The sequence below is a fragment of the Mya arenaria genome, chromosome 14 (genome assembly GCF_026914265.1).
Source record: "Mya arenaria isolate MELC-2E11 chromosome 14, ASM2691426v1".
In the NCBI taxonomy this organism is placed as follows: Eukaryota; Metazoa; Mollusca; class Bivalvia; order Myida; family Myidae; genus Mya; species Mya arenaria.
In genome coordinates, this window is record NC_069135.1 from 56,882,773 (window position 1) to 56,897,410 (window position 14,638).

The 14,638-nt window shown below is 35.1% G+C and overlaps 1 protein-coding gene across 2 annotated transcripts in view; it reads left to right on the forward strand.

The window, feature by feature from the left end:
* The first annotated feature begins 5 nt into the window (after nt 1-5).
* Nucleotides 6-14,638, forward strand: part of LOC128216549 (serine/threonine-protein kinase TBK1-like) — a 29,976-nt gene continuing 15,343 nt past the window's right edge. For both annotated transcript variants that reach the window (XM_052923145.1, XM_052923146.1), the window contains exons 1-8: nt 6-176; nt 2,633-2,761; nt 4,027-4,153; nt 4,788-4,878; nt 6,863-6,953; nt 8,321-8,478; nt 12,858-12,965; nt 13,949-14,128. In XM_052923145.1, coding sequence (XP_052779105.1) covers nt 72-176; nt 2,633-2,761; nt 4,027-4,153; nt 4,788-4,878; nt 6,863-6,953; nt 8,321-8,478; nt 12,858-12,965; nt 13,949-14,128 — 989 coding nt within the window. In that variant the 5' untranslated portion in view covers nt 6-71. The remainder of the gene's footprint in view (nt 177-2,632; nt 2,762-4,026; nt 4,154-4,787; nt 4,879-6,862; nt 6,954-8,320; nt 8,479-12,857; nt 12,966-13,948; nt 14,129-14,638) is intronic.

Sequence of the window (14,638 nt, forward strand, 5' to 3'; positions counted from 1 at the left end):
CAACAAGGAAGTTGGGGAAATCCAACTTTCACTTTGAAAACTACGTCATCCTGTAAAATTTTCCCAAGAAAATGGACCAAACAAGATTAAGAGCCACTAACAATTATGTATACAGTGTTTCCGAAGATTTAATTGGGAAAGGAGCAACATGTGAAGTCTATCGTGGCATCCACAAGGTAATTTTACACAAAATCTTAGGCTTAAAGCACAGGTGCTGGTTTAAAGCAAAAATAGAAATAATCAAAAATGCTAATATATTAAGTAAAAGTATAGAAGAATCAAAACTCAAATAAGAGGTGGGGCATGGGTGGGTTCTCGTCATTTGTGATCACCTTCATGAAGAACTTAAACCCTTGAATAACAAAACACTGACAGAATATTACATACTATTTAGGTACAGAGTTCTGGCTGGGACCAATTTTAGTCTAAAATTATAGACGTGTTATACGGGATTCTTCCAATCCCTAACGTCTAAATGAGTTTGTGCAAAAACCGGGGGTGTTTTGAAAAATGTTGAAATTGTTTTAAGTGAAGTATTTTATGGTTTAAATTGATCATAAAGGTTTATATTCATATTTTACCATGTAAGTGAAAAGTTATTTTGCACAAAACAAGCCTTTAATGCATTAAAACACATTATTTACCTTTCCAATAAAACAAATGTTGACTGACACAGACAACAATTATGCCAAGCGGACCAACTCGACCCAATCGTAATAAGTCGGCCACCTCCGACAAGCTTCGAGATAGACCTCGTAAATACAATCGTAACAACTCGGCCATGGCCGAAATGTTCCGATTGTTTAAAAATTGTGCCCTGAAGCCTTGCAGGTGCCCTTCATGTATATATCGCTATGTTTTGACAGCAAAAAATGAAAAAAAACACGTCAAACTCATAATTATTCGTAGTATATGACATTTTTATGTATGGAACTGATATAAAATAACATAATCTGGTAATATTTCTTGTTTTATGATATTTTTTAGATATTAAATGCTTTAATCCGGAATCCCAATCGGAAGAACTACCCACTTTTGATACTAAACAATTTGTACATGAAGGAATTGCCATATCAAAAAACGTAAAAAAAACCCCGTAAACGTACAATTATTTGGACTAGGACCAATTTATAACAAATCCTGCTCCCAGGTTTTGGCCTCTATGAAAAATACATTTATATAGATTCCTATAAAATACAAGGGAATATTTTACATTATTATGTAATGCAACATTTACACAATTTCGAAGTTAAATAATATTATTTTAATATACTACTTTAGACATGGGTGGTGGTTAGTCATTCTAAAATGCCGTCCAGGCTTTTTTTTTTAATGATGGTAAGCTATCATTAAAAAAATAGCCTGGACGGCATTTAAGAATGCCCTCTTAAGCAGATTGGGAAGGTTTGATGCACATATCATTTACGCTCTTGTCTCAAAGGTCAATGCCACACTTAAAGGTTAATTTGCTTTCACTCTGACAATGTGAAATCAATGGCATTTTTCACGTCCCTGTTTTAATAGATTGGTGATTTTATTACAAATAATAAGATGTATATATTTATAGTATCAAATCACAAGTTCGACTTTTTGCAGATGATACTGCTGTTTATCTTACTATCAATTCTCCCTCTGACTGTGCTATCCTTCAAAATGACCTCAAACAACTGGAATTATGGGAAAATGATTGGGATATGGAGTTTAATCCCTACAAGTGTCAAGTGTTGCACATAACAAGGAATAAGCATATCATCAGAAATCCATATATACTTCATGGCAAGATCTTAGAGCCAGTCTCAAGTGCTAAATATCTTGGTGTTGATATATCAGCAGATCTCACCTGGAACACTCATATTTCAAGAATTACCACCAATGGAAATAATACTCTCAACTTCATTAAAAGAAATATATAAACAAAAACAGAAGTGTCAGGACTTTAGCTTACAAAACCCATGTCTGTCCACAGTTAGAATATGCAAGCACAATTTGGCACCCACACACAAAATCAAACACCAATAAAATTGAAATGGTTCAACATCGGGCTATTCGTTGGGTTTAACATGACTTCTCTCCTCTCTCCAGTGTTACAAACATGCAGGAAAGTCTTGGTTGGCGCTCACTTGAACAACGTAGACTAGATTCCCGACTTGTAATGTTTTACAACATATACCATCATCATGTTGCTATTACGCTGCCATCTTATATTCAAACACCAATAAGAATTACCAGACTAATGCACCCACTATGTTTCAGACAAATTCAAGTAAAAACTGACTATCACAAATTTTCATTCTATCCTCACACGGTTGTACTTTGGAACAGTTTGCCAAATCATATTGTCACTATCCCCACCCCTGACACATTCAAGGTGGCTGTGGCAACCATTAAGCATTAGATAAGCGAGCAATGTTTTTATCTTTTTACCAGTTCACCAATCACTTTTTCTCATGTTACCTAAATTGTGTTTTCTTTTATACCCCAGTTCTCACTTTTCTGATGTGATTTGCTTCATCAGTGTTTTATTTTTTTCACTAAAAAGCCGGCACGCACGGTTCATGTCAGTAACACTCGGAAGAGGAGTTGACATTAAACAGAGATAGATAGATATACTATTCAACTCTTACATTTTCAGGAGTCAGGACAGATTCATGCTTTGAAAATATTCGAGCGACGACTCAAGGTGGTGGCGGAACGAGAAATAGAGGCGTTGAGATCGCTGAAGCATGAAAATATTGTGGAATTCATTGGGCAGGAAACGGATGTGAGATTTATTCATTGTTTTGTGTAGTATTTGAATACTTTTAACTTAAAATGTACATGTTATATTTTTTAGAAATTGAAAGTTTGAGAACAAGCAAATATATAAGATGCCATCTTGTATATAAAAGCATATATATCAACATATTGTCAATATTAAATAAACACCAGGGTACTTTTTTTAATGGAAAAAAAGGTATTTTTTAAATCCCATTTTTCACAGTCCATAGAGTATATATATTTGTTGCTATGGGATTAAAAAAAGGATAGAAAATAAAAGCCTACCAACCTTACATGTCTTTGAGGAGAATGTTAAACCCTAACCAAACCTTTTATTTGGCCTACGGTTTAACAAGGTTAAACAGCAACATGGGGTGGTATTTAATATTCAACTTAAGTTCATTTAATTGTAATACATCATTGACTTCATTCATTCTATTGGTCAGTTATAAATAATAAAAGTCAAATAAAAAATCACCATTACAAATAAGCGTGCTTCAGGGTCACGTCAGGTTTAAATAACAAATCCTGCAGGCGATGGGACACTTGCGGTCGGTAATAATTTCTGAAACATCATGGGCTAAACTAGAGTGAATATCAATACTGTATGTTATCTTCCTACCAGAGCTTCCATTATCTTGACCCTCATTAATCTGATAAATATAACGATCTAAAAATAGTTATATTCTGCTAAAAATAAAATGCAGGGATACATAATTACAGCGCGGAAATAGCCGAACAAGCAAAAACTCATACTCGGACTGCAACACGACCAATCCATTTGTATGGTTTCGACGTCATTCTGCTAAACAAAAAGCGCATCGAGACAAAAAAATGGGTTAAAACGACATGAATAGAAGTAGTTCTTTGGAGTTTGTGGTCTTAAGATTACCTGCGCGCATGCGCAGATAGTCTAAAAAGTAATCTGACTAACTACATCGTTCCTAGATCCAATCAAGACATATTGAATACCAGCCCAGGTCCAAGTACTGTGGAAATGTAAAGTAATTGTTCAAATCTTACATTTCTTTATGGTTAGAAAAGTCAAGTGGTGAAGGACTGTCCACGTATTACCCAAGACATTATAAACATGAGCCTTACCAGGCTCATTGCTTTTCAAAATTGTTACCTAAAATGGTTTATTCCCAGGAATCAGCTTAGAGAATGAATCCATCAGCTTTTATGACAATTCATCTCTGATAGGAATATTTCATATGTTAAATTTTAGGTGAGATTTGTTTTAGTATGTAACCTTTTGCTATGTTGCAGAAAGACACAGGTAGGGTGGTGGCTGTTATGGAGTACTGCGACAAAAGTCTGTACAGCGCCCTGTGTGAGCCTGAGCATCGAAGTGGACTTTCAGAGTCAGAATTCATACGGTTCTTTAAACACACAGGTTAGTGCAATGCAGGTAGTGCAAGCGGATTCAGTGGGGTGGGTGGGGGGCACCAGGCACACGCCCTCGCCCTAAAACGTCCAAGTTTACTTATAACTTCAATATAAGAGAATAAGTAATAAAATACATCCAAAATGCACCATTTCAGACAGGAAATGGTTGAAATAAATTTGGAGGAGTACCCCCAGTCCCACTTCAATATTTTAGTACTGAGGGAGGTCAAAAGTTTACGCCCCTAAGTTACGCCCCCTTTATCATCAAATCTTGGACCTGCCGCATGATAGAGACTATGGGCAGATTGTTCAGAACTTCGATAAAGTTAACTTAATGCTGCTTTTTTTAAAGTTTCTTTATGGAAATTAATTAAGAAAATGTATTTAGCTAGAATGGAAATGTATATAGCTTTTATAGTATAGATGTATTTAGCTTGAATAGTAATTTATTTTGCTTGAAATATTTTTTATTTAGCTTTAGTATAAATGTATTAAACTTGAATGGAAATGTATATAGCTTGAATGAAAATGTATTTAATTTAAATGGAAATGTATAAATGTATCAATTGAGCTTTTATGGAATTGTAACTTGTTTAATTTGAAATGCATTAAGCTTTAATGGAAATGTTTTCATGTCTCAGTTGAGGGGATGAAACATCTCAGACAACATGACTTTCTACACAGGGACATAAAACCGGGAAACATCCTGGTGTCCCAGGATGACGACGGCAGGTACGGAATGTTTATAATAATAATAATAACTGGAATTGATGAAGGTTTCTCGTTTCTGGCCTTTAAATAAAGCAGGGCCAGTATCATACATGCCATATCCCCCGGCGGAATTTCGACCCATTTTTTTTTTTTTTAAAACTTGCTTACGGTTGACAATGGAAAGCATCAATAATATTATGAGTGTGAAATTCCATGCAGGACCATGATGGCTAAGTCCAAAAATTACTGATTTGAGTATTCTGTATTTATTCTTGTATTATAAATGCAGATATTGCGCAAATTTCGTTGCGTAAAAATCCCCTGGTGTAATATCAAAATCCCCTGGAATTCAGACCAAAATCCCCTGGGAAGCCTCTCAGAAATATGGCATGTATGCAGTATTGATAAAACATCTAAAGACATTTTTCTACCTAAGTTGATTTTTGGAAAATTTCATAATCAAATTTAAAGGGACTCGCTCATGTTTTGGTAAAAAGCACTTTTTTGTATGACAAAATGCGGTGTGTCAGATCATAAGAAGTGTTACTAAGATTTTTTTGATTTTTTTTCTTAACTTTATCGGCATAGGTTAGCATCCCACTTAAACCAAAATACTTTTTTTATACAATAATTGTGTTTTTTTCTGCAATTTCGATATCATAGAGTAAAAGATTGATAAAAGAAAAGAAAAGGAAACATGTTTTTAACATTAAAGTATTTATGGCACATGAAACTGATGTAAATAAAGTAGTTCAGTTATTATAAATTTATTATACTATATGACCAGGGAGATACTTAACTCGGAAAAATGACTTAATTAAGGACATGATTTAAGATGTTTTATGAATATCAGCCCAGGGCCAGTATTCAATATTGATCTTATCCTTATCCTTACACATGCCTCAGTGATTCCATTCAGCCTATTGGTCAGCTTAATATACAGGCCAATCAAAGCACTTAGTTTCTATTCTTAAATTTAAGTTCAATCTAAGAAGTTTATTGAATACGGCCCCTAGATGTTTTTGTTTGCCTTAAACTAAGGAAGCCATTGTACCTATCTTGGAAACTAACAGCAGTGAGGTTTATATAAGTTTGTACATGAAGCTGTCAATTATGTTTAATGTTATAGTTTATAATACATATAGTAGGAAAAATAATGTGCCATATTTAAATTTTATAAAGAAATGTAAAATTAAAAGATATGGTATATTGGTTTAGGAACAATGTTCATGACATATTTACACCTATCAAATTTTGTCTGTGGTATTTGTATTTTGTATTTGTCTGTGGAATTTCTATCTAGTATTTGTCTGTGGTATTACTATCTAGTATTTGTCTGTGGTATTACTATCTAGTATTTGTCTGTGGTATTACTATCTAGTATTTGTCTGTGGTATTACTATCTAGTATTTGTCTGTGGTATTACTATCTAGTATTTGTCTGTTGTATTTATATCTAGCATTTGTTTTTGGTATTACTATCTAGTATTTGTCTGTTGTATTTTTATCTAGCATTTGTTTTTGGTATTACTATCTAGTATCTGTCTGTGGTATTACTATCTAGCATTTGTCTGTGGTATTTCTATCTAGTATTTGTCTGTGGTATTACTATCTAGCATTTGTCTGTGGTATTTCTATCTAGCATTTGTCTGTGGTATTACTATCTAGTATTTGTCTGTGGTATTTCTATCTAGCATTTGTCTGTGGTATTTCTATCTAGCATTTGTCTGTGGTATTTCTATCTAGTATTTGTCTGTGGTATTTCTATCTAGCATTTGTCTGTGGTATTACTATCTAGTATTTGTCTGTGGTATTACTATCGAGTATTTGTCTGTGGTATTTCTATCTAGTATTTGTCTGTGGTATTACTATCTAGTATTTGTCTGTGGTATTTCTATCTATCATTTGTCTGTGGTATTTCTAATTAGTGTTTGTCTGTGATGTTACTATCTAGTATTTGTCTGCGGTATTTCTATCTAGTATTTTATTCAATCTTTTTATTCCAGCTATGTGTACAAGTTGACAGATTTTGGCACGGCCAAGCCAGTACTGGAAACAGAGGCCTTTCAGTCATTGGTTGGAACAGAAGAATACTTGGTCTGTTTTCAGTTTGTCTGTTTTTTTTATAAAGTTCTTTAATTCCATCCTTCCGTCATTGGTCAGTTTTTTTCTTTTTTTCTTCAAAACTATATAAGTTTGATAATCATTATGACAGTGAAGTTAATTTGAAATAACTTTTAAAAAGCAGTTCTTATTCTCTTTATAATTTAATAGAATCTACCTGTATGTCATTCACTGGTATTTAAAGACACATCTTGAATTAGACTACAGTAGATATGAGTTGATTCTAAATACTTCTTTCAATCCATTTCAATAAAACACATTTATAATTATAATTGTAAAATGATTCAGGCATACATGTTTGTACCAATATATGAAAAGACTTCAATTTATAAACTGTATTATTATTATATACAGTTTATATTTATTTTAAAAGGATTTAATGCCAATTTTTTCAAATTAAAAAAAGAACTACTAATAACAATTCTTAAGTTACTAAACCTTTTTTTAGCTCTAATATTTAGAAATGGGTAATTATATCTTAAATTACAGAAAATAAACAAAATGTGTTGTTTCGTAACATTTATATCATTTCAATTCAGAGGTTTTGAATTTGACCTATTTTGGAAGAAAAAATGATCAAAATGAAAAATACAAAGGGCCATAACTCTGTTAAAAATTGGTGGGTTTTAAAAATATATGCATATTTGAGTTTGTTAAGACTTGACCTTTAAAACGAGATTATAAGAATCTTCCATGGCCGAGAGTGTAAGATAGGTTCATCCGAACCTGAGCGTAGGCAGTTTTGCAAAAAAAAAGTTTACCGAGTTTCCCCAAGACCGGCGTGAGGGTTTGGCTTAACCTATCTTACATGAGCAGCTATGGTAGATGCTTTTTCTCCCACCTCAGTTAAACAAAATAAAGTAAACAATGTCTTTTTTCGCTGGAACTCTTTTGTGCGTAGTGAAAATAATGTGTGTATAGATATGTGATCATTTGTGGTTGTCATGGATATGCGCGCACTGATTTAGACTATCTAAATAATCAAATCTTTCTTTAAATAGTTCTGAGGAGAGGGCAGCATTACTTTTTTAATAGAGCGAGAAAACTTTTTTATGGTGCCATTTGAAGTGAAAAATAATAAATTTTGATTTTAAATATTGCCACAAGAGAAGGTTTCCATGATGCAACACTGTCTTCAACAAGGGAGGTAATTGTGTGATGACAATAAAAAAGTTCCATACCGGTACTTGTTTATCCTTGCACGTAGGCAAAACAAGTACAGCCAAATTTTTGGATCTACTTATCTGAGGTGGGAGAAAGTACTTTACTATACCTCATGATTTTTTTTTAAATTTGTTATTGCTACCTCAGTTTACTTAAGTAATTATTATCTATTGCAGCATCCAAACATTTTCAAAGCAGCATTTATCGAGCCAGGGAAAGCCCGACAGTTTGATGCGGCGGCAGATTTGTGGAGTCTTGGAGCAACGTTGTACCATGCAGCAACGGGACGAGTTCCGTTCCAGCCTCACCAGGGAAGAAGCAACAAACTCGTTATGTATGTGATTTACCAGAAAATAATATTGGCTGCTTTTAGTTTGTATTGTTTTTTTGAAAAAAGAAGTTCAGGTATTGTCACAGCCATGATGTCCATGTCATCATTTGGGTACAAATCTTAAAACTTGGCCATTACTCAAAAAACTGTTCCAAGATATTAAAATGATGCTTGGTTCATTCTGATGTGTCAGATGAAACTTGGTACATATGTGGCCAGAGACAATACACGGTTCAAGAAATTCGGATGAAACTTGGTACACATGTGGCCAGACACAATATACTGTTAGAGAAATTCAGATGAGACTTGGTACACATGTGGCTAGACACAATATACTGTTAGAGAAATTCAGATGAAACTTGGTACATATGTGGCCAGACACAATATACTGTTAGAGAAATTCAGATGAAAATTGGCACATATGTGGCCAGACACAATATACTGTTAGAGAAATTCAGATGAAACTTGGTACACATGTGGCCAGACACAATATACTGTTAGAGAAATTCAGATGAAACTTGGTACACATGTGGCCAGACACAATATACTGTTAGAGAAATTCAGATGAAACTTGGTACACATGTGGCCAGACACAATACACGGTTCGAGACATTCAGAAGAAACTTGGTACATATGTGGCCAGAGACAATACACGGTTCAAGAAATTCAGATGAAACTTGGTACATATGTGGCCAGACACAATACACGGTTCAAGAAAATCAGATGAAACTTGGTACACATGTTGCCAGGGACAACACACGGTTCAAGAAATTCAGATGAAACTTTGTACATATGTGGCCAGACACAATACACTGTTCAAGAAATTCAGATGAAACTTGGTACATATGTGGCCAGACACAATACACGGTTTAAGAAATTCAGATGAAACTTGGTACGCATGTTGCCAGTCACAATACATGGTTCAAGAAATTCAGATGAAACTTGGTACATATGTGGCCAGACACAATACACTGTTCAAGAAATTCAGATGAAACTTGGTACATATGTGGCCAGACACAATATACTGTTCAAGAAATTCAGATGAAACTTGGTACATATGTGGCCAGACACAATATACTGTTAGAGAAATTCAGATGAAACTTGGTACATATGTGGCCAGACACAATACACTGTTCAAGAAATTCAGATGAAACTTGGTACATATGTGGCCAGACACAATACACTGTTCAAGAAATTCAGATGAAACTTGGTACATATGTGGCCAGACACAATACACGGTTCAAGATATTCAGATGAAACTTGGTACATATGTGGCCAGACACAATACACTGTTCAAGAAACTCAGATGAAACTTGGTACATATGTGGCCAGACACAATACACGGTTCAAGAAATTCAGATGAAACTTGGTACACATGTGGCCAGACACAATACACGGTTCAAGAAATTCAGATGAAACTTGGTACACATGTGGCCAGACACAATACACGGTTCAAGAAATTCAGATGAAACTTGGTACACATGTTGCCAGTCACAATACACGGTTTAAGAAATTCACATGAAACTTGGTACACATGTGGCCAGTTACAATACACGGTTTAAGAAATTCACATGAAACTTGGTACACATGTTGCCAGAGACAAATCACGGTTCAAGACATTCAGATGAAACTTGGTACACATGTGGCCAGAGACACCATGCACATGTACATGAACTTCAATAACTCTTGACTTTAATGTTTCTTGTGTTCTGCCCTTTTTTGAGTAGTTGAGGGTAGCCAGTCGCGGCCCTCTTGTTTTTTTCTTTAAAAAAAAGATGTATAATTTTTTTAAATTGTTATTGCCTAGATTTACAGCCTTAATCATGTCATGCAAGTATTTCGCCTGTGTCAATTATAAAGGAAACAGAGTTTAAGATATTTATGACATTGCCTCCTATAACAGAACTGTCTAGACATTACCTCTTATATCTGAACTGTCTAGACATTGCCTCCTATATCTGAACAGTCTAGACATAGCCTCTTATATATGAACTGTCTAGACATTGCCTCCTATATCTGAACAGTCTAGACATTACCCATTATATCAGAACAGTCTAGACATTTCCTCCTATATCTGAACAGTCTAGACATTACCTCCTATATCTGAACAGTCTAGACATTACCTCCTATATCAGAACAGTCTAGACATTACCTCCTATATCTGAACAGTCTAGACATTACCTCCTATATCTGAACAGTCTAGACATTACCTCTTATATTTGAACAGTATAGACATTTCCTCCTATATCTGAACAGTCTAGACATTACCTCCTATATCAGAACAGTCTAGACATTACCTCCTATATCTGAACAGTCTAGGCATTACCTTCTATAACAGAACAGTCTAGACATTACCTCCTATATCTGAACAGTCTAGACATTACCTCCTATATCAGAACAGTCTAGACATTACCTCCTATATCTGAACAGTCTAGACATTACCTCCTATATCTGAACAGTCTAGACATTACCTCTTATATCAGAACAGTCTAGACATTTCCTCCTATTTCTGAACTGTCTAGACATTACCCATTATATCAGAACTGTCTAGACATTACCTCCTATATCTGAACAGTCTAGACATTACCTCCTATATCTGAACAGTCTAGACATTACCCATTATATCAGAACAGTCTAGACATTACCTCCTATATCTGAACAGTCTAGACATTGCCTCCTATATCTGAACAGTCTAGACATTACCTCTTATATCTGAACAGTCTAGACATTACCTCCTATATCTGAACAGTCTAGACATTACCTCCTATATCAGAACAGTCTAGACATTACCTCCTATATCAGAACAGTCTAGACATTACCCATTATATCAGAACAGTCTAGACATTTCCTCCTATATCTGAACAGTCTAGACATTGCCTCCTATATCTGAACAGTCTAGACATTACCTCTTATATATGAACAGTCTAGACATTACCTCCTATATCTGAACAGTCTAGACATTACCTCCTATATCAGAACAGTCTAGACATTACCTCCTATATCTGAACAGTCTAGGCATTACCTTCTATAACAGAACAGTCTAGACATTACCTCCTATATCAGAACAGTCTAGACATTACCTCCTATATCAGAACTGTCTAGACATTACCACCTATATCTGAACAGTCTAGACATTACCTCCTATATCTGAACAGTCTAGACATTACCCATTATATCAGAACAGTCTAGACATTTCCTCCTATATCTGAACAGTCTAGACATTACCCATTATATCAGAACTGTCTAGACATTACCTCCTATATCTGAACAGTCTAGACATTACCTCCTATATCTGAACAGTCTAGACATTACCCATTATATCAGAACAGTGTAGACATTTCCTCCTATATCTGAACAGTCTAGACATTGCCTCCTATATCTGAACAGTCTAGACATTACCTCTTATATATGAACAGTCTAGACATTACCTCCTATATCTGAACAGTCTAGACATTACCTCCTATATCAGAACAGTCTAGACATTACCTCCTATATCAGAACAGTCTAGACATTACCTCCTATATCAGAACAGTCTAGACATTACCTCCTATAACAGAACAGTCTAGACATTACCTCCTATATCTGAACAGTCTAGACATTACCTCCTATATCAGAACTGTCTAGACATTACCTCCTATATCAGAACTGTCTAGACATTACCTCCTATATCTGAACAGTCTAGACATTACCTCCTATATCTGAACAGTCTAGACATTACCTCCTATATCAGAACAGTCTAGACATTACCTCCTATATCAGAACAGTCTAGACATTACCTCCTATATCAGAACAGTCTAGACATTACCTTCTATAACAGAACTGTCTAGACATTACCACCTTTATCTGAACAGTCTAGACATTACCTCCTATATCAGAACAGTCTAGACATTACCTCCTATATCTGAACAGTCTAGACATTACCTCCTATATCAGAACAGTCTAGACATTACCTCCTATATCAGAACAGTCTAGACATTACCTCCTATATCAGAACTGTCTAGACATTACCTTCTATAACAGAACTGTCTAGACATTACCTCCTATATCTGAACAGTCTAGACATTACCTCCTATATCAGAACTGTCTAGACATTACCTCCTATATCTGAACAGTCTAGACATTACCTCCTATATCAGAACAGTCTAGACATTACCTCCTATATCAGAACAGTCTAGACATTACCTTCTATAACAGAACTGTCTAGACATTACCTCCTATATCTGAACTGTCTAGACATTACCTCCTATATCTGAACAGTCTAGACATTACCTCCGATATTTGAACTGTCTAGTGATATTCTTACCAGTAGCATTCTTCTAGTATTATTGATGGATGGATTACTTTAAGCAAATCAAACAATAATAATTTTGATTTCTCTTCAGGTTTGAGATGATAGCCAAAAAGCCGTTTGGAGTGATAGGTGTGGAACAGAAGTCTGACGGCGGAGATTTGATCTGGATCACTGAACTGCCTAATCAACGATACTCAAGGTAAACGTTTCTAACGATAACAACAATTAAAATGTTATGTTGTAACTTGTAAGCAAAAATTGAATCGACAACAAACCCTTTTTACCTTAAAATCGTCATATTTAGTCGATTTATTTTGCCAAGATTTGTAAATATCAATAAATACCAGAAATAACTATGTTAAGGAAACTAGCATAGATAGGACCAGGTAAAAAAATACTCTAAAAATCGAGGAAAAAAATCTTAATACCACAAATACCATAGATAGGATGCAGTGTAAAAATGTCTAAATTGGCAGCAACCATAATTTTTTGGACAAATTTTATTCAATCTTGAAAATGACAATGGTCATTAAATGAAACAGCACATGTACTTAGAATACAACCTACATTTACAGCCAGTAAAATTGAATATCATTTTTTATATTAGGCTTAAGCATTAAAAAAATCAACTTTTGCGAGATTTTAAAGATCGGCCCACTGCCACTCTTCTGATACACAATTCCTGCGTCAGATTTGCGTTGACAATGTGTCAGCCAATGAGGTTATTTTCTAAGTCAGTTTGATGAACTAAAATCCCAGAAAGTGATAAAAGGTATAACTCTTCAGATTTGTACTAAACAGGGTAAAGATAGTTTTCACTAAATTTTTCCACCCCACTGCGCCTCTCCCCCAAAAGAGTATAGATAGTTTTTACTAATATTTTCAACCCCACTGCCCCTCTCCCCCCAAAAAGAGTATAGATAGTTTTTATGATTTTTTTCTACCCCACTGCCCCTCTCCCCCCAAAAAGAGTATAGGTAGTTTTTACTAAATTTTTCCACCCCACTGCCCCTGTCCCCGAAAAAGAGTATAGATAGTTTTTACTAAATTTTTCCACCCGACTGCCCCTCCCCCCAAAACCCCCCCACCCCTCCCTCCTGTATATTATCTATCCTATTTACAGTAGGATTTGGTACTCCTTATATCACCTGATTTCTCGTTATATGTATCTATTTATTTCAGATGGTTACGAGATGCGCTCACTGACATCTTGAAGCGCTTGATGGAGGGGGATCCTACAAAGGCCATGACCTTTGACGCCTTCTTCAACGCGGCAGACGACATTCTCAGCCGCCATATTGTTTTCTTTTTCTCGACCACATCTGCGCGACATTTCCGACTGTATATGCAACAGGATTCTGTGTAAGTAAAGTTTGGGTTTGAGTGAGTGGTATATAGGTGTCTGCCTCTCCCCAAGAGCTTGCAGGTTCAAATAATTGATTCCCCACAAGGGTAACTCTATCATTGACACCAGTGCTGTTTTCTACTCAGGGAACTGATTTTAGCATGATTCTTTTAGCTTTCAGCTTTCGTTACAATTGGCAAAAGAATTAGTTTTAACTACATATGAAGAAAAAAAATCAAATTTGTTTGCTGATGTCATAAAATACAGTGGATCAATGTTAGGACAGTTTATAGAGACCTTTTATGGGATTGCATTTTGGGTCCTTAGGGTCAAGGACAAGGTCACTGTTACTAAAAAGGTTGAAACAGAATATTTTTAATAAGGGTTGACAGATTGTGACCAAACCAAACTTGGTATGTAGGAGGAATTAATTGAGACCTTTCATGGGATTGTGTTTGGGGTTAAGGTCAAGGTCAGTGGTACTGAAAATAGATAATCAGTTCAAACCTTTCATGGGACTACGTTGG